The sequence below is a fragment of the Lottia gigantea genome, assembly GCF_000327385.1.
Source record: "Lottia gigantea unplaced genomic scaffold LOTGIsca_3, whole genome shotgun sequence".
NCBI lineage: Eukaryota > Metazoa > Mollusca > Gastropoda > Lottiidae > Lottia > Lottia gigantea.
Genome location: NW_008708986.1, coordinates 4,373,398 through 4,394,559, shown reverse-complemented (window position 1 = coordinate 4,394,559; position 21,162 = coordinate 4,373,398). Strand labels below are relative to the sequence as shown.

The window sequence follows — 21,162 nt, the reverse complement described above, 5'->3', positions numbered from 1 at the left end:
AATATAAAGGCCCCTGAACTATTTACCTCGATCCTTAAAAAAAATCAGTCTTTTGGCAAAATGTAAAAAAAAAAACTCTTTTCTTTCTTGAAATTATAGAACAACATAAATAGATGAATCATAAATGTATATAACTGTTCATAGTTCTGCTGCTTTTGTGATTGTTGTTTTATTGTTTTTAGTTTCTTTTGTATTATATGTTGTGTTCCTTTAATTGAAGGGCCAAATTGTAAAAAGGCCAGACCAGGCCCTAATAAAGATTTTATTATTATTATTATTATAATTATTATAGAACGGGGCTCGTGGGGCGGCCCAAGCATATGGTTTGAGGTGGCTGGGGAGTGGGGCCTTTGGTGTTGCAGAATATTGGTCCAGGCAGGGATAATGGAATCACAGCTCTCTGCTACATTGACCAAGACCCCAGACGCCACATCTTGGCTCTTTTGTCCGTCACCAAAATCACACCTTACAGCAGGACAAGGCCCGACCCACACCAGAGTCACCGGGGACTTCCACCAGCAGCACAACATTCAAGTCATGCCTTTGCCTGCTCTCAGTCCGGATTTGAATCCAATTGAACACTTTTGGGATGAGATCAAACGCCGACTCAATGAAGTGCGCCCAGGTTTCGACAACAGCAGCAGTCTAACGTTCCTGAGGAAAGGCTATGGGCCCAGATACCAATGGCCCCCATCAACCGGCTAGTCCACTCTATGTACAGAAACTGTGTTTCTGTAGTCGCCGCCCATGGCGGCCACACCAGGTACTGATTTTGGATCCCCAGCTTGTGATGTCTTCTGGTGCCTCTCCAAGTTCACAATTTGCTTTAACATTGTTTATAAGCCTAGGCTACTGTTAATTTTGATGAATATGATTGTCAAACTTCGACCAATGTCTTTACCTGCATATAATATAAGCATTGGAAAAAAAAGAAATATTATATCATTCATCCAAGTGACGTTTCTTTTGCCTTTGGTATGGTACAAAATTACACCATAAAATAGTTTTTAGGAGCAATGATCTATATTGACCAAACTTACATAGGCCTACCAATATTTTCATTATTTTGAACTTTTTTGACCTATTATTAGGACTAGCCTTCTAGAGACTGCACAATAGTGTAGTCTACTAGGCATAAATTAAAGCCAAAAATTAATGACCATTAATTGTCATAATATAAGTTTCTGTTGAGTTTAGGAATAGAACTGGTTTAGATGTATCAACAGCGATACATTGCTTTGGAAGGAACATTGGAGGAAGCAAAATGACGTCGTTTTCAGGTGTGACGTAACATGATGAGATTTCTTCTGACGTCAAATTTGTTTGACGTTTTATGCCTTTTCACGAAGCACGTTTACGAATTCGCATGAAAATAGTGCTAAAGAAATTCTGTACTGTAACGTTTAAAAGTCAATAAAAAGTTACAGAACTGATAAAATGATATATTCATATTCATTCATATCTTTTATGTTTTATTATTCTTATGTGATCAGTAAACTTCCAGTTTTTAATTTGTTTTCAAACTTTGCGTAGTCGTTTGAATACGTTGTCCTTTTCGTCTGCTAAATTAACAAAAATGGATGCGCATCGGCATCTTGGGTCATTTTTCGTGTGTAAATTTTGTAAATAATATCTATTCTATTGGTAGGTTTCTTCTTTTTCTGTTGAAAATATTTAGACCTAGTAGTATCGAAGATGTTTTTAGTTTTTTTTATGTTGGCCTAGATTTAGCTTTGCCACTGTGCCGTTCCCGCGTTGCCGTTGTTGTTGGCTAGTCGTTGGTTCTTGTCACTGGTGAGATTTGTAGTTGAAGGGAGACAACTCCTATTTTTGAAGTATGAAGACCACAACTGTTTTCAATTTTCATATTTTCTTCCCAGGAAATTTCAAAATATTGTCAGGCCCGTAACCAGCCTAATGTGCCAAGAGGGCGGCCGCATTTGCATGGCTGATAGCCCCCTCCCCCCTTTATTGCCCTATGCTCTGAATACAAACCAGCTCCAACTCCTTCTCAAAAACAGTCTTACTCCCTTTTAAGAGCATTGCAGATATTACTTACAATATGGCTTAGCCTAGCCTAGTCGTTACGGTTTAAATCTGTGTGTAACTTCTGGCGGGTAATATGGGACACTTCGTAGTCTTGCGAAATATTACAGATTTATAGAGCCAGCTGAACCATGGACATGGTGAATTTGCGATATGATGGACAATCAAACATTTTAGTATGGAGGATTCCCTGATGATGTAGATCTGAGCCCTAATATTTGTTAGCTTATATCTGGCTTGTTGATTCTAATGGCCGTGTCTTTGTTAACTTAGCTTAGAACCAGATCGACAGTCAGAAGTTGTGGCTTATTGATACGAGAAATTTGGTACGGTTGTCGCATTGAAATTTGACCTTGAGAATAACGTTTGACCTTGGTTTTTTTTTGTAATTCAGTTTCCTGGGTTCAGGTATAACAACAAGCAAAAATGGCAGATCGTTGGCAAAAAGTAAGAATTTTAACTTTGAATTTTAAGGGAAATGGTGTGCAATCATTTGACTCAAAATTGGTTGGCGCCACAGATTTGTCACGGGAGGAAATGTAAATAGTCAAAATGTACGAAAATCACATAGTATCTTAAATTGACGAGTCGTCATTTTAACATTCAAATGCAGATAATTCTGGACACACATGGATTTGAAGGTTTGCAAATTTCGACAGTGAGCTGTGAACGCTATTTACTGATAAGCTCAGCTAAAAAATTCCAGTTTCTGAGACTAAAGTATGATTGGTCAAAATAATTGCCTACCTGTCTCTTTGAAATAAATATATCAAATGAATTTAAAATTATGGCAATCATCAGGTATAATAAAAAGTTTCAATTAATTTTACACCTGTGCCAATAGAGCTGTTTAACATGATTTTGTTCCCACTTTAGGCCTACATGTCATTTTTGAAAAGTCCTGACATGACTAATACAAGTAAGGATGGTCAAGGAGGACTACAGGAGAGAAAAGAAAGTTTTGCTACCATGATGAAACAGCGTAGGAGAAGTAACTTAACTGGTGCACCTGTAGTTACCCCTATTGAAACTGTTAAAGAAAAACAGGTAGGTCTGTTATATCAGAAATTCTATATATTTAAATCGTCCTATTTAGTACAAACATTCAGTTTATTACATGCAGTGGTATTTGTCTAAGCATATTGCTTGGATTCACTGTATGTCTACAAAAATACTCACAAGCCAGACCTGGATCTCATTTCACAAAAACTTTTACAACATTATAGTAAGCTTCATTTTTACACACATCTCTCTATGTGGACGTTTATTGTCAGCACCCCTGTCCATCTGTCTGTCCATCCGTCCGTCAACATTTGCTTGTAAACGCTCTAAAACTAGATTTTTTGATGGAATCAAATGAAATTTGGTGTGTTTATACATATTCATAAAATGAAGTTCAAGTTTGAATTTGAGCTATTTTCGACCGTTAGAAGCAGAGTTATTGCCCTTGCCCCAAAATCTTGAATATTTACCATCCGCATGCCGTGGTGGACGTATATGGCTGTGGTCCACTAATTTTAATGTTATATTTAAATTATACTTTGACAGATTTTTTGAGGAAGGAGGCCAAGGCCTGTATTCAGAAAACTTTTTTTTTTTTATATTATAACAATATTATAGTTATAATGTCTATGATGTTTTGTAGGCTCGAGCAAAAGAAAGAAGAGAAGATAGAAGAGCCTTATTGACCCCCCTTCATCGACATATTTTATTCATAGTCTGTGAGTTCTTACAGATTGATAAAACTGCAGCTGAAGAATTTGTTTTGGATGCAGAAATTGTAAGTAAATAGAAAGAAAGAAGTGCCTCTTATGAGTAATAAAATTCATCTTTCCAAATATATCTGGGTTTTGCAATTTCAAGATATCTAAATAGGTTTAAAACCCCTGCACCTGCCGAGATGCCTGATTTCCTCATATAAAGGGCCTTTTTTTGCTGTCTCTACACCAGTTGACATCCGGACTAGATGTTTCGGTTTGTCTGTACCTATGAACATCCATGTATGATTTTGTGGGCGTGGCTAAGATCTTGGACAGACAACTGACTATATTCAAGTATGGTAGGGACTAATTGAGAATGGTTTGATAATGAATCAATTGATGTTTTTCAAATTTGTTTACAAAATACATGCTGTAATGAGTATACATGGTCTTTGATAGATCTCTATTTTATTTTTATTAGTACATGAAGTTATTTCAACAATTTCTGGATAAAGACATGCCAAGTAAAAGTTTGAAATTTTATTATCAAGAAGCTGAAGTTCCTCTGTTAGAAGGTGAGTTATATGTTTGTTGAGTTGGGGAAGCTCAGTCAGATATCCTAATGCTCACAACTTTCTCACTAGCTGTTATTTTTAAACACTGATGTTTGTTCTCAATGATACAGGTCTATATTTGGGGTTTATTTGTTCATAAGGGACAAAAATTTGAGGCTGATATATAAGCTGTGCATGTTTAACATCTCATCACAATTAGAAATCATTAAAGGGAGAATTCAAATATCTATGCTATTTTTACTTCATTGCACCATACTAGCCAAGTTGACAATCTTCATTAGCCTAAACTGAACAAACAATTATGACATTTATAAGACACCATTTTCATTTGTTTTTATGTTTACTTTCATTTTAGAGATCTTTTTGATTTCAGTTTTCACCCACAAATATTTCTGTAAATAAATTTGCATGTCTTAGCTAAGTTTGCGAGGTGTATGGGTTGAAAAACAAGGTGTTTGTTTCTATTGTAGAAAGCGGTCGTACTATAGCTGGTGCAGCTAAAGGTAGTAAGATGTTGAGATTATTTGTAACAAGCGGTACAGGAGAACCATTGACTGGTTTCTGTGTATATTTCCTAAGATCAAGAACGGATGTCGTCCTTACCATGAGAAACATCCAAGAGGTAGACATTGTCATTTTGTGTAATCCTATAGGGTTATGGTTTGCTGTGTGTTCTGTCAATCAATGAGAACAGAAACAAGGCTAAATGTTCTACAGCCCTCAATGGATGTTGATACACTATTGTCTCTAGCATCATAAATTGTCTAACCTTAAAAGACACTCAAACTTTAAACAAGCTCAATTGTTTATTCATCTACCATAAATTCCAGCTTATTATCAACTTTGCCAACTCCAATGCCCTTGGTTGTCCTGTTTAGTTTGATCATATTCTTTTGAATATAACTGATTGAATGTAAAATGATGTTTTTAGGAGGTACAGTTTGGATATCTAGACCCCTCTAATCAAGGAGGTTTATTAGCTGTATTTGAACAAGTACTATCTAAAGTTTATCAGCCTGCATTAGAAAGTCAGACAGAATGGGGTGAAATGGATAAAACACCAGAGGGAAGGAAGAAAAAAGCTCAGTTTAAAGATTTAGAAGAGAATTTTATTGCATATCTCAAAAGTAAGAGGAGAATTGTTTGATCAAAATACCAGGTTGTTTTTGCCTATTCAATCAGTCTGTCTGCTGATTCAGATATATGTCAAATTGGAGCACTTAAATTACCGTGTCTTTAGAACATTAGATTTTGACACATTTTCATTAAGTGTGTCAAATGTAGACATGAACTATAAGATTAGTGAATAAAGGAATAAATATGAATTATATAAAAATTTTGACAGGTGCACAAGCCCATGTTAAAGAAGGTATAAGCCTAGTAGATTGTGAAGGTGATAAGGTAGATTTTGGAGGTATTAAAACTGTGAGTGATTGTGTCCAAGTTGCCAGTAATCCTGAAATAGTGGCCATGATGGAAGAACTGACATCAAACTGGTGTAAACAGATAGAACAGGTAAACTTCTCAGGATTCCTGAAATCACTGGCTGTGGCAGCAGATATTTTTTTGCTAGAAATTCAATCTTCAAAGAATTATTTATGTGACAATCGTACTTGTTACATTTAGTTAGACGTATCTCATTATGAGTCCGATGTTGCAGATCAAAATTTCTGGATTTATGGCTTTTAATGGACAGCTTACTGCACATAATATAGATTACTTTTATATAAGTGTTTCTTGTGTAGATTATTTGAAATAAACCACGCCAATTGAAGATGTTAACCCTTTTTGTTTCTTATATTACTGAAATCTTTTGAAGCAAAGATGTTATTTTGTAGATTCTGGCTGAAAGTGATCAAATGAGGAAAGAAGCAGATGATACTGGACCCATGGCAGAATTAGAACATTGGCGCCAACTTACAGCCAGATTTAACGCCTTGCTGGAACAGATCAAATCTCATAAATGTCGTATGACTATTAATATAATCAATATAGCTAAATGTAAGATATTAAAGAAATGGAAAGAATTAGATAAACGTATAACAGATAATGCTAATGAAGCTAAAGATAATGTGAAATATCTATATACTCTAGAGAAATACTGTGAACCACTATATAGATGTGATCCTGTAAGTTTTATTTTTACTGATCTCTACTCCAATAAACTATCAAACTATCAAAAAGGGATGACAAGCTAACAAATTTATTGCAGAATAAAATCATATTCTTATTCCCCTGGGATTGGGTACTTCAATAAAAATACCCAAATATTATTATTATTAGGCATTATTGCTACATTGATGACAAGCTAACTTATTCAATTACAGAATGAAATTATATGTTTATTTTACTGGTTTTTGGTAGAGGGTACTCATAAAACTATCCCATCAGCCATGTGGACTCTTCAACAGGTTCAACAGGAGTGACAAATTGATAAATCCAGAATGAAATATGTCCCAGAGGAGATGAGAATATTTGCCCTGCTAGAGATATTCATATATTAAATTGTAGAATGTAAATTGGTGCAACAAATGGCTATTAGAATTCTTCAAATTGATGCCTGCTTTTTTGATATTCAATTATCCAGTATTGTGTTCTGTTAATTATTTTCAAATAATGGTATATTATATCCTCTGTAGGTATCAATGATAGATTGTTTAGCTGGATTAATTAATGCTATAAGAATGATACATAGTATATCTAGGTATTATAATACCTCTGAGAGAATGACATCATTATTTATAAAGGTAGGCTATAGAATATACTAGAACTTTTTATCTTTACAGGTTCAGTAAAAAATTGTTCTAGTTGGAATAAGTTGCTGATCATATGCAGCCTTTTTTATTTAAAATTAAATGAAAATATATGTTTTGTTTACTTGATTTTGTTCTTTAGTTATTATAAGAAATGTATCAGAAGTCTTTTCATTGGGAGGTCATGGGTTTGATAAAATGGATGAAACTATTGTGTGCTTTCTTAAATTTTAAATGAAAATACATTTTCATTCTGAAAAGTTAAAGAGTGAATCAAAGGTAGCTTGCTTGGATTCAAAGATAAAACTCAATGAGTTTCTGACCACCATCTTTTTTTAGGCTCTGCACCTATCTCTTAAGGGAGATGACTCTCAATAGCCTACAGACTTGATATCATTAGACTACAATATTACAATATGTCATACCGTGGTATTACACTATGACAGAAGTTATTTCTGTTGTGTTTTTAAGGTCACCAATCAAATGGTAACGGCCTGTAAGAATTATATCACTGAAGAAGGGATGTACAGAGTTTGGGATCAGGACAGAGCTGAAGTTATTGAAAAATTACAGAATTGTATTAAACTTTATAGAACATATCAACAAGTATTTCAACGTACAAAACAGAAAATTGAAGAAACACCAGGAGAAAAGCCATTTGAATTCTCTGAAATGTACATCTTTGGAAAGTTTGAAACATTCTGTAAGAGAATTGATAAGGTAAACTTTAAATTTTTTCTTAAAAATTATTTGGTTCTTATAAGACTCCAGTATGCTGAAAATTTCAATTTTTCCTGTTTAATAGGATTGTGAAGAGATTTTCTAAACTGTGTATAGGGGCACTAGCATCCATTTGCACCAATCCAATTTTCAATAAGACATTTTTGATTCTTGCAATTTCACCAAAATGTTCAATGACATCACTATTGAAAAAACCGATGTTTAAACTTATATTTAAGGATCTTTGAAATAGTGAAAAAATGCCTAATTTTTAGTAGAATAATAACCACAGACTTCTAACCAAAAATTGAAATTGTGCAAATCGATGCTATCAGTGTTTCAAATACAGATTTAGGTTCAAAAAACCTCTTAACTCTATACCTTTATTTCTGTTTGTCTGAATGTTGGTTTCTTTTCCAGATAATGCGACTATTGCAAAACATCGATACATTTCACCCTTTAACAGAATCTAAAATAGAAGGTATTGAACCATTTGCTGCTCGATTTCAACAAGTATGTTCAAGTGTGAAGAAGAAGCCATATGATGTTTTGGATCAAAGAAAAGTTGATTTTGATAATGATTTTGAAGATTTCTGTCGTCAACTTGCAGAACTTGAGGTTAGTCAAAACCTGGTTTATTCATGTTGCATTGTTATTGGATATCAAAGTAATTAAATACAAATGACTAATTAATCCATATCACTTTCTCTCAAATGAATAAATGATGTAAAAATCTCTCTTTTTTCACTATATTCTATTCATTGCCAATAAGTGGCATTCACAACTACCTCCTTGGCAACTAAAAATTGCAACGAATTCTTTGAACAGTAATACCCAAAATGATTTCATTTGGATGTGAGTATTCTGATTGACTCACCCACAATCCTCCTTGATTCTTCAAGCACCTTTTTCAAACCTCAATATAAGTTTCATTACTTTTCACCGATGTAACTTTTTCTACATTTTAGAATAATCTTCAAATATTTATGGATGCTAGTTTCAAGAAAATGACCACAACTGTTAATTCTTTAAATTTGTTGACCAGGTAAGTTGTTAATTGGTCTGTTGAAATCTTTTATAACTGATGAACGTTACAAGACAATGTGTACCAGATATTGTTTTGAATTTGGCTAATAAGCAATGTCTTTAACATTAATCTATACCTTTCTGGATCTCTCCAAAATTGTCAGTACTCATTGAGTAAGTGGTAAGGCTGAATGATATTCTTCTCCTTGCTTTGTTTCTAGGTATCTCAAATTGTTTGTTTTAGCTAAAAATGTGCAAATTTAAAACTGTCATATTCTACTTGGTAGAATTGGGTATCTCAAATTGTTCGTTTTAGCTAAAAAAATGCAAATCTAAAACTCAAATGGTATTTTGTAGAATTGTGTAAGATAAATCAATTGATTAAGCTAGAAATGTTTTGCTAAAACTTATTGTAAATTGATATGTTGTAGATTTGAGAAACTAAATATTAGCAAGTTAAATATCGAAGGGAAATATGCTAATATTTTGACACAGTATGGTGAAGAAATAGAAAACATTAAAAAGGTAATTAAACATTTCTCTTTTAGCAGTCCTTTCTCTTTACTCACATTTAAATTTCATGATTTTATTTGAATGTCCCCGTTAAAGGATTATATTATCAGCATTTTGGGCTCTTTCATATATATCATAAACTATTCATAATCTACAGTTTTTGATGATATAATAATTCACTCTACCATTGGAATGATAACTCATTAGCTTCAGTATAATTATGATGATGAGTCATATTGCAGAACTGGATTGTAAAAATCACTTCAGGAAACTATTTATTTCATAAAAGCAACAAATAACACACAAACAAATAAGATAACACAACATAGATAAGCAAACATAAAGTATACAGTTGAATGGACATCCATTATAAATGTAATTCTTCTACAGAGTATGTATTTCATTCCATTCATATCCTTTTATAAGTCTGTGATATCAGCTTAGTCTGGAAGTATACAGGTTAACTTGTCATTTACCTACCTACATAAGAATATATTATACAAGGAAAAACATTGTGTGACTTTTTCTTTTGTCTTTATAGCTTACCATTGAAATTTTAGCTTTCAAATTCATGTCTGTCCAGAAAAATCTATGTTTGAATGTTAAAATGACGACTCTCATTTCATAAGACTCTGCCATGTATAGAAAAAAAATACACATAAGCTTAGAGATTGAAAATAAAATTCCTAGTTTGATATATTTTTGAAGGACATATGCAGTTTTTGTATGGTACATTTCTGTTACTGCTGAAGACTACATATATTCAAGACCCAAATCAATCCTTGAAAATGGTGAATCTATCCCTTTAATGATTCTTACTGATAATATGAGAGTAAAACTGTTACATACATTCTAACTATTTGATGAAACTATCTCACAGTTGATAGCAGATTAAGAACAGATTCAATTCAGTTTTGTTTAAGCATTAAACAATAATATATTCAATATAATTTAAACTTGTAAATATTCAGTAATGCAATATATTCTGATGTCTGAAGATCTTCTCATTGAGGTCAGCTTTGACCATCATCATCATCATTTTTCAATCAAATTTGAACAAGTTTTCAGTGGTATTGTTTTTATGAATAATCTCCATAAAGAAACAGACTGTAATCAGAGCCCAGATTACAAATACAATGAAAAATAGAAACATATCAATTGTACATTTACAATGTTTCTTACTCTTTGAAAATAAAGGTTGCACTTTGTTTCGATTGATAAATCGATTGAAAACTGCAGGAAAACTCAATGAGGCTTCCTCAGACATTCCATCTTGTTTTTCATGCTCTTGGCGTTTCTTACGTTTATGATTAAAATATAACAATATGATTGAAGCAATTGAAATAACACAGCTGATAAAAAGAAGACAGGTCATGTAAATTGTTATAATGACTATTTCTGTAGATGTTGCTGGTAAAGAACCACTGACAGTACTTAAAAACACAGTCTGTGATAATAACATTGTCAACGAGAATGAGATTTTTTCACCAGAATCATCTGGCAGACAGAATGCAAACAGATTCAGAAAGGACAGCAAAACAATGGGACTGACAACATTTTGAAGAAAAAAATTAGGTTGTCTTTTCAATTTGAGTATGACTTCCAGTAGTGATTTTTGATGGCGATTGTTTGTAGACATCGGAGCCCTTACTATCTCCCATTCTCCATTTTCTTGAAATGATTTCATATTAAGAGATTTGGAGACTTCTTTCAGCTGAACCTTTTGATCAGAATATTGCATTGGAAAGAACAATATACCAACGGTTTGGAGATCAAACGGGAAATATTTAACTTTGATTTCACATATCACTTCAAGTTTTTTTTGTGGTCGCCAAACTACCAGACCATCATGGTATATTGTAAGAGCAGTGAGCTCGTCCTTGAACATATTCATTTCCAAACATTGGTAACAAGTGAGGAGTGGCAACCATATTGAATCATCCTGTGGCACAAAAGATATGATCCCTCCAAAGTCACTGGTGTTCCATCGTAGAAGTTCATCTTTCCATGTAATGTTGAAGAAAAAACTCATTTCCAAAGTTTGACGCACATTATCTACTTTTATTAGAGACACAAGGAATACATCAACATTCACAACTACTGGCTTACCCTGGTTTATAACTGGTCGCAATTTTTTTGGATTTTGTCTTGCCAAAAACTCTTCTAAATTCTTCATATCTGTTATATTAGATGAAGTTATGAGACTGACACTCAATATCAGAAGTAGGTTCAATAGAAGCAAAACTCGCAGGTTCTTCATGTTTAGTTTATATACCAAACCATTGAATTCACTGATCACATCTGATTCACCTTTAAATGAGTAATATCCTTGTGGTGGAAATGATCAACTGTTCTCTAGTGCAATAAGTTCCATCAATAACTAAAACATTACTGTTACTGATATTTCATGTGAGAAGTAGATCTGCCAGAATAAACTATTTGATAAGGTTTTATTGATATATTCCAAGTTAATGATTGATATCAATGAATACCTGATAGTTTAGCACGTTATCATTGGCAAATTGATAATAAATTACATAGTGTTTGTGCTCAGTAATTGTTAAGTAAATAATATGGAGGCCTAAAGCTAAGATTCCATATACACGTCATGCGGATGCGTCATGCGGACATAAATGGCCCTTACGGATCCATTTGATGGATACCGCTTCCACATATATGGAATCATACCCTCTTTGACGGATGACGCATGACGGATGACGCATGACACGTATATGTAATCTTAGCTTTAAGAGGACAAATTGTTTCATTATGCAATACTTAACTCATTTATGATTCTTCATATGAAAATTTCATTAGCTGCTACCAATGCATTAAGAAATTGTTATTTTAAATTTAGGGTTTCGTCTTGCAGTTCATATTGTTACTACCGTTAGTAATTTTTTATTCAATTTGTTTTTTTTGATAATGTTACTGTGGATGAATCCTGCAATTATGGTAAATCTAATATGAGTGTTAAAATTATCACACTGGATTATCAATCATCTGAATTATGATACTGCCTTGACTCATGTAAGAAAAAATAAATATCCCAATTCTATTAGATTATTTTTGACAGTAGTTTAGTAGGTTTTCATTATTCTATGAATAGAATTTTAAACACAAGTCCATGATCTATAGGCTACGGGGCCCCTAAGACGCAATTTTCAATACTTTTATAAAATAATTAATCATTAAATGAAATAAAAAATGTATTTCATTTGAACGAAATAAGTAATTCGTTTAAACGAAATATTTTATAAAAGTACCAAAAATTGCGCCTAAGGGGCTCCGTAATAGGCCATGATATATTTTAGAAAGGATTTTTTAAGTAAGAATAACTTGAAGGTTTTATAGAAATAAACTTGTTATATTTGATGAAAGTAATTTAAAAGGGATTGTTATTATCCTACAATTGAAGTGCTGGTTAAATAACACACTAAAAACCATTAATTCTGTTATCATCTCTGTTTAACTTAATTATAAATTATATAGTGAAATATAGTGGAAGTAGGATAACGATTAGGGTGGTGGTCACAATTGGAGAGTTTTACCAAAAATTGGCATCATGTGCATCAACTCATCGCTACATACACCCCCTATCTACTCAGTTTTTCATTTTTACATGGTTGTCAGGTGACACCATTTTCTCCAATGTGTGGATGCCAATGGGACAGTGTTCTCTAGTGGCTTGAGATAGATATATTATACCCAAAACTTGTGCTTGAAATGTAACATTATCTTCAGCATTGCTGTCAAACATAATTCATAGCTTTATTTATAGTTTTGTTGGGTGTCAAACTAATTTCTAGCTATCCAGGATCACTACAAGACAAGTACAAGTGACAATTAGTTGAGATAAGAGTTATTAAATGGGAGATATTTCAAAATTTAAAAAAATATTCGAAACAAAGCTTCCAATTTGGCTTGTTATTGCTTTTAAATTGTGTTTGTCTGATTTATTATTGAATCGTAGTTTATATTTTATCAACTTTCATCTATGATAGTTATAGATATATAATAACCAAAGCTTTTAGTTAATGTAAACACAATTAAAGGTTAAATATGTGAAAACCAATCAATTTGAGGAAAATGAATAACAGTAATATTTCTGTTCAAAATAATAAGTGCAGGTTGTGATGACATTACTTTGGTTACATATATGTACTTATAATTATCACAATTTATATATATGATATCACATTGTTTACTTACAATATCACACTGGTAACTTCTAACATTACACTCTTTATTACATTATCACATTGTTTACTTACAATGTCAAACTGGTTACTTAACAATTATCATATTTATCATATAATATTGTTTACTTACAATATCGCATTGTTTACTTAATATTACATTGTTTACTTTACAATATCACACTGTTATCTTGCTATACCTTACAATATCACACTGATTGCTTACATCACACTGTTTATTCACAATGTCACCTTTTTTATTCACAATATCACATAGTGACCTTAACATATCACATTGTATTTGCAATATCATATTGTTTATTTCACAATTCCTCTCTGTTTATTTACAATATTACACTGTTACCTTACAATATCACACTGTTTTTTTTCACAATTCTTCTCTGTTTATTTATAATATTACACTGTTACCTTACAATATCACATTGTTTATTTCACAATTCCTCTCTGTTTATTTACAATATTACACTGTTACCTTACAATATCACACTGTTACATTACAATATTACACTGTTACCTTACAATATCACATTGTTTATTTCACAATTCCTCTCTGTTTATTTACAATATGACACTGTTACCTTACGATATCACACTGTTTTTTTACAATATCACAAAGTTACCATGCAATATCATGCTGTTTACTTGTAATATCACACTCTGTTTATTCATGATATCACACTGTTACCTTACAATATCACATTTTGGAGAAGTAAGCTTATACATCTGTAATATGAGCGTATTTGAACTTGAACAATAAGATCAATTACAAGGATTGTAATTAAATATTATTTGTAGATGTATCATAAATTTAGAGAAGATCCACAAATACCTAGAAATATGCCTCCTGTATCTGGTAAAGTAACATGGGCTAGACAGTTATCAGAGAGAGTAATTGAACCTATGGACATCTTTCGGGTTAGTTGTAAAATTTTTATTCGTACAAGATTGAGAAAGGTTTCATGATATCTGTGTTTGAAATGGATGAGGAAATGATAAGGAAATTGTGAACAAAATGAACTTGATAAATGCATTTTTGACTATGTGAACTCTCAGAGGATGTTAAGTTGCTAAATGTAGGAGAAAATCCTGTGCAGATGGCACAGTTTTTAATTTAATCAGATAATAAGGAACCATGAATTCAACCCCCACAATGCTTGAGCAAATAACCTACAGTGTCACTCTAATGACCTCACCAATTAAGCATTTCGGGTAAGCTTACTTCCCAAAAAGATAATATATCTCTAGAATGGAACTTTCATTACGGTAACGGAAATCTATTTCTGATGAACATTATGTGGGTTTTTGCAGCAACATCCTAAATGTCTTGCTACTGATGAAGCTAAGAAGATTATACGTAATTATAATAAAGTAGCTAAGATATTGGTGGAATATGAGATGTTATATCATTCAGCATGGTTAAAATCAGTTGATATAGCTGTTGAATGTAAGTCTTAACTTTGAAATTGCTCAAATAAATTCTATTAGTGTGAACAATGGATAATGAACAACCAGCACTGGGTGACAAGATAAAGTCAATACTGGTACATGAAAGAAAGAAACAACTATATTTCACAAGGATAACAACTTTAGGTTCACAGTTCAGGGATCTTTCTATAAGCTGGTCCTTGGAAATACATTGTTAAAAAAAATTCCATGCTGCAATATTCAGATGGTTGGATTTTAGAAGCTGTGAGCTATAAATAAGAGATTAAAGTTGTCTTGAAGTGAAAATTAAAGGTAAAGGTTCTATATTTCATTGAAACTTACGAGTCTTACAGAGATGTATTTGTTTTCAGTTCTACAAGTACCAGTATTATGCCGTCATCCCACTTCTAAGGAATTGCTAGTGAATTTTGATCCATATATATTTGAAACATTGAAAGAATGTGAATATATGGTCAAATTAAATCTGGATGTTCCAGAAGCAGCTAAAATTCTTTTCCATTCTCAAGCTACTTTAAAACAAAACATCAGTTCACTACAGGTAATGATAAAAAAAATTTATTTGTAATTCCCTTATAAACTTTATTTGTATCCTCTTTGAAATTTCATTTGTATTCCCCTTAAAAATCTCATTTGTATTCCCCTTAGAAATCTCATATGTATTCCCCTAAGAAATCTCATTTGTATTCCCATTAGAAATCTAATATGTATTCCCCTAAGAAATCTCATTTGTAGTTCCCTTAGAAATCTCATTTGTATTCCCCTAAGAAATCTCATTTGTATTCTCCTTAAAAATCTCATTTGTATTCCCCTTAAAAATCTCATATGTATTCTCCTAAGAAATCTCATTTGTAGTTCCCTTAGAAATCTCATTTGCAGTTCCCTTAGAAATCTCATTTGTAGTTCCCTTAGAAATCTCATTTGTATTCCCCTAAGAAATCTCATTTGTAGTTCCCTTAGAAATCTCATTTGTAGTTCCCTTAGAAATCTCATTTGTATTCCCCTTAAAAATCTCATTTGTATTCCCCTTAGAAATTATAACTGTCTACATGTTATTACGTGCCAAATTTCATATTGTGGTAAAGTCTCATGTATTGGAATGTAGAAAAATAAATTCCTCAAATCAAGACCATGTGAGCACATTATTTCTTAATATATTTGTATTTTAGGTACTGTTGGATGAGAATAGTAAAATAAGAGGCAATATACCACCTATCTATATGGTATTATTGGGTCCTGTTATTCGCAAGGTAATTACATAATGAAATGTTAGGAGCTACCTACACCAGTGGCGTTTCTAATGGGGGTCAGAAAAGATGCTAGCCCAACTTTGCCTCCCCTCCCCCCTCTTTCAAATTATTTATCATTTTACATTAAGTGAACGAATGGTCTCTGACCCCTCCTAGTCCCTTGCCCTCACCTAAAAACACTACTGACCTACACCTCAAACTTGCTGAAGATGTAATTTGTAAAACCAAAGGAGCGTTTGAAATAAATTCTTCAAACAACCATAACACCAAAATATTTTGATTATTATTGTTTTAACATATAAACAGCATTGGTTTTGATGAAAAAGAAGATAACTCTGCATGACACAAGATAGGTATCTTTGTTACTCTTTTGAGCAAATTCCTTTATGATCCAAATCAATGACAAAATGTTAACTTGATTTATATTTCTTTTTAACAGGCAGATGAAGCTATAAGACCAGGCTTAGTTAGTCATACATGGACATCATTGAGTTTACCAACTTTTTTTGATCAAGTGCAACAATCTCTTGTGGAACTTCAGATTATTGTTAAACAGGTCAATTTTTTTTATTAACTTTTATTTTATCTCGAGAAAAAAGACAAATCTTGAATCTTCAGAATGATGAATAGATAATAATCATGTTTTAAGAACTATTGTTGGTTGTGTTCATAGACTGTTTCAGAGACATGTTTCATCAAAATGATTCTTGGCCATTTACAAAATAGTGCTTACCTTTCCTCATCTGGTGATGATGATGATTGAGACACCTGTGGTTTCTTGATGTTCATTTTAAAGTGGCCAGGTGCATTTGTTTCAGCCTGTAAAGATACAGAAATAAATTGGAGAAATACTTAAGATATAAATGTCATGATCAAAGTTATATTATATTATTTAGGTGAATGACATCTCATCAACACGTATTGATAATGTTCTTGTTGAAATTGAAGAAAGTTTATTGTGTGACTTGCCCGATTCGGTACCATGGTCAGTTGCAGAATTCTTAAAGAATACAGAGGTGAGTCTACACACCTTTAATTTAGAAAAATATTTTTTGGAACACTAACTATTGGTTGTAACCGAAAGCAGTAATCCAGTGTTTAGTCATCGCAACTTGGTACAACCAAGTTCTGGATATTACTTGGGACATTTGAGATTTTTATGGAAAATTAAAGAAATATTATTGAAACATTTCCAAGTTCCAAGTGAACCTTAGACAACTGAACCATGTCATCTTTTACCCATCAATTAAGTACTTATTGTGAAGATAATTCATTTTCAAATGACAAACATACTATGATATGGTTCATCATTGTATAACTAAATAATGTACAAAACATGAGATGAGAGCTGCATATATTACAATCTACCAGTCAGTGATGAAAATAGTAAAATAATACTAGGTGACTAGGTAACGATGGTTGTTATTATTCTAGAAATACTGTGAAGTTGTAGCAACAGATATTAATAAAATGAGTAAAACAATATATGATGCTATTATGGAATTAAACAGAATATTTAAACATAGTGTTAAAACTGAACGAGAAATGAAGACTACTAAACCTGTAGTTGCTGAAAGTGATTTGATATTTGGTATGTAATCTACTTAGTATCTTAGAGATGTATGTTTGAAATGTGAGAGACTTCTGTTTGGAATCTAAGAGATTTGATTTTGAGATATAAGTGATTTGACTTTGAGATCAAGGAGATTTGCTTTTGAGATCTAAGAGATTTGACTTTGAGAACTAGGAGATTTGGCTTTGAGATCTAGGAGATTTGATTTTGAGATCTAAGATATTTGATATTGAGATCTAAGAGATTTGACTTTGAGATCTAGGAGATTTGATTTTGAGATCTGAGAAATTTGATTTTGAAATTTAAGAGATTTATGCTTGAAATCAGAGGAATTTGATTTTGAGATCTGAGATATTTGAATTTGAGATCTGAGATATTTAGATTTGAAATCTAAGATATTTATCTTTGAAACCTGAGAAATTTATCTTTGAAACCTGGGAAATTTTTCTTTAAAATCTAAGGGATTTATGTTTGAAACCTGAGGGATTTATGTTTGAACCTGAGAGATTTATCTTTGAAATCTAAGAGATTTATCTTTGAAACCTCAGAGATTTATCTTTGAAATCTAAGAGATTTATCTTTGAAACCTGAGGGATTTATGTTTGAACCTGAGAGATTTATCTTTGAAATCTAAGAGATTTATCTTTGAAACCTAAGTGATTTATCTTTGAAACCTGAGGGATTTATGTTTGAACCTGAGAGATTTATCTTTGAAATCTAAGAGATTTATCTTTGAAATCTAAGAGATTTATCTTTGAAACCTCAGAGATTTATCTTTGAAATCTAAGAGATTTATCTTTGAAACCTGAGAGATTTATCTTTGAAACCTGAGAGATTTTTCTTTGAAATCTGAGAGATTTTGTTTTGAGATTTATGTTTGAATCTGAAAAACTTTTAATTAAGATAAGCTTATATCTGTTGAACTTTATTTTGAAGTATGTGGTCCGAAAGTCCCAAAAATCCTTGTAAATGTGACATGCAAATGTTGGATGCTTTTGGTAAACAAAAGAGCATCTACTGTCACTGTTGTTTGTTTTCAGAATCTCTACCAAGTTCAGCATCAGTAGCTAGTAGTACAGGTAAATCAGATAGTGATGGAAGACTGAAAGATGAAGATTATGAATTGTCCATTGAAGAACAGATGGAAGTAGCATCAAAAGAACTAATGGATCATTTTAACCATAAATTACAAGATGCTTTGTTGAAGGCTTCGAGACATTCGTTAGACGCCATGAGAAAACGATTCCTGTCGAGGTAAGGAATCTCAAATCATCACGAAAATTGATTGTGCTAAAAGATAAAGTAAGGTGACATGGTGGTTCAATTACATCTTTCAAATCTTCATCCAGAATTCAAATTTCGTTTTGTGTATGAGATAATGTGAATATAAGATTGTAAGATGATAAAACCCTTTCATTGGTTGAATTTTTTTTCTATTGTGAACACATTGTTTTGAAAGAGAATTGACTTTTCTGAGAAGTATATGATAAGTAAAGATTTTTTTTATAAAATTTGGAATTTTTATACGCCCACATGAAATGGGGGGCGTATATTGTCGTCACCCATGTCCGTCCGTCCGTCCACAATTGCTCGTTAACACTCTACAGGGCACAATTCTTGACGGATTTTAACGAAACTTAGTATGTGTGTTCGCATTCACCCAAGGATAAACCCTATTGAAAATCAGCGAAATCGAAAAATATTTAGCATGAATTATTGCCCTTGTTAATTTTTAGCTCGTAAACACTCTAGAAGGCACAATTCTTGACAGATTTTGACGAACCTTGGTATGAGTGTTTGTAATCACCCAAGGATAAACCCTATTGAAAATCAGCGAAATCGAAAAATATTTAGCATGAATTATTGCCCTTGTTCTTGCAAATGCGTTCAATTTTTAGCTCATAGACACTCTAGAAGGCACAATTCTTGACAGATTTTGACGAAACTTGGTATGCGTGTTCGTTATCACCCAAGGATAGACCCTATTGAAAATCAGCGAAATCGAAAAATATTAAGTATGAATTATTGCCCTTGTTCTTAAAAACGCGTTCAATTTTTAGCTCGTAAACACTCTAGAAGGCAGAATTCTTGAAGGATTTTAACGAAACTTGGTATGAGCGTTTGTAATCACCCAAGGATAAACCCTATTGAAAATCAGCGAAATCGAAAAATATTTAGTATGAATTATTGCCCTTGTTCTTGCAAACTGTTCAATTTTTAGCTCGTAAACACTCTAGAAGGCACAATTCTTGACAGATTTTGACGAAACTTGGTATGAGTGTTCGTATTCACCCAAGGATAAGCCCTATAGAAAAATCAGGGAAATCGAAAAATATGTAGTATGAATTATTGCCCTTGTTCTTAAAAACGAGTTCAATTTTTAGCTCGTAAACACTCTAGGAGGCACAATTCTTGACAGACTCTACAAGTCACAATTTTTTTGTTCATAATCACAATTTACAATAGATGTCATTATTTACCTGAGAAACTATTTTGGTTAACAAATAAGAAAATTTAATTAAATCATTTAACATGTCCCTAACCAGCCACCATACATGTACAGCATCATAAGATACTATAAATAGACCAAGTGGAAAATCCAAGACAGATATCCAATCATAGCTTAGTCATGTGACATCCCAAGATGCAGCAGTTTATCTGATTTCATTTTATAAATGTCATTCAAGAGAAAAGGTTTGTTTAATCATTTCATTTTCACCAATTGTACTGATACAAAAATGAAATTTAACATGGGTCATAGGGGAAAGGTTTTGTTTCTTGGAAGATTGAATTGAGTTGCTGGATAAGTAGGCTACTATAGGAAAAATATTTAGTATGAATTATTGCCCTTGTTCTTGCAAACCGTTCAATTTTTTAGCTCGTAAACACTCTAGAAGGCACAATTCTTGACAGATTTTGACGAAACTTGGTATGAGTGTTCGTTATCACCCAAGGATAAACCCTATAGAAAAATCAGGGAAATCGAAAAATATGTAGTATGAATTATACCAAGTTAATTATTTTGAAATCGATTATTGAAAACAGGCTACTGATCAAAAATTTTAATGAAGAAATCTTCTGATTTCCGTCTATTGATGTATATGGTTGTATAAATTTGTCATTTATTGATATCTGGTTCATAGAATTTCTAAAATATATAATCATCACATATAATCTGATGTGACTTGTCCAATTACCATGTAGCAGATCATGTTGAAAAAAACAAATTTAACTGACTTTTAATCATTTACAAAATTCGATAATCAAAATTATATATTGATTATTTTTGCCCAGTCCTAAGTAGTCGTATGATCATAAGTATATTTCATAGATTTGTGTTAGT

General features: G+C 32.3%; 1 protein-coding gene across 1 annotated transcript in view; it reads left to right on the top strand.

The window, feature by feature from the left end:
• Window positions 1–4,832: 4,832 nt before the first annotated feature.
• The window catches only part of LOTGIDRAFT_182347 (hypothetical protein), a gene marked incomplete at its 5' end in the record, with an annotated part of 53,648 nt that continues 37,318 nt past the window's right edge, over window positions 4,833–21,162 (top strand). The window contains 17 exons of the mRNA XM_009057308.1: window positions 4,833–4,943; window positions 5,253–5,448; window positions 5,667–5,836; window positions 6,160–6,450; window positions 6,961–7,068; window positions 7,546–7,794; window positions 8,215–8,412; window positions 8,763–8,839; window positions 9,252–9,345; window positions 14,349–14,468; window positions 14,862–14,997; window positions 15,350–15,537; window positions 16,166–16,246; window positions 16,686–16,802; window positions 17,143–17,262; window positions 17,681–17,837; window positions 18,878–19,067. Coding sequence (XP_009055556.1) covers window positions 4,833–4,943; window positions 5,253–5,448; window positions 5,667–5,836; window positions 6,160–6,450; window positions 6,961–7,068; window positions 7,546–7,794; window positions 8,215–8,412; window positions 8,763–8,839; window positions 9,252–9,345; window positions 14,349–14,468; window positions 14,862–14,997; window positions 15,350–15,537; window positions 16,166–16,246; window positions 16,686–16,802; window positions 17,143–17,262; window positions 17,681–17,837; window positions 18,878–19,067 — 2,603 coding nt within the window. The remainder of the gene's footprint in view (window positions 4,944–5,252; window positions 5,449–5,666; window positions 5,837–6,159; window positions 6,451–6,960; window positions 7,069–7,545; window positions 7,795–8,214; window positions 8,413–8,762; window positions 8,840–9,251; window positions 9,346–14,348; window positions 14,469–14,861; window positions 14,998–15,349; window positions 15,538–16,165; window positions 16,247–16,685; window positions 16,803–17,142; window positions 17,263–17,680; window positions 17,838–18,877; window positions 19,068–21,162) is intronic.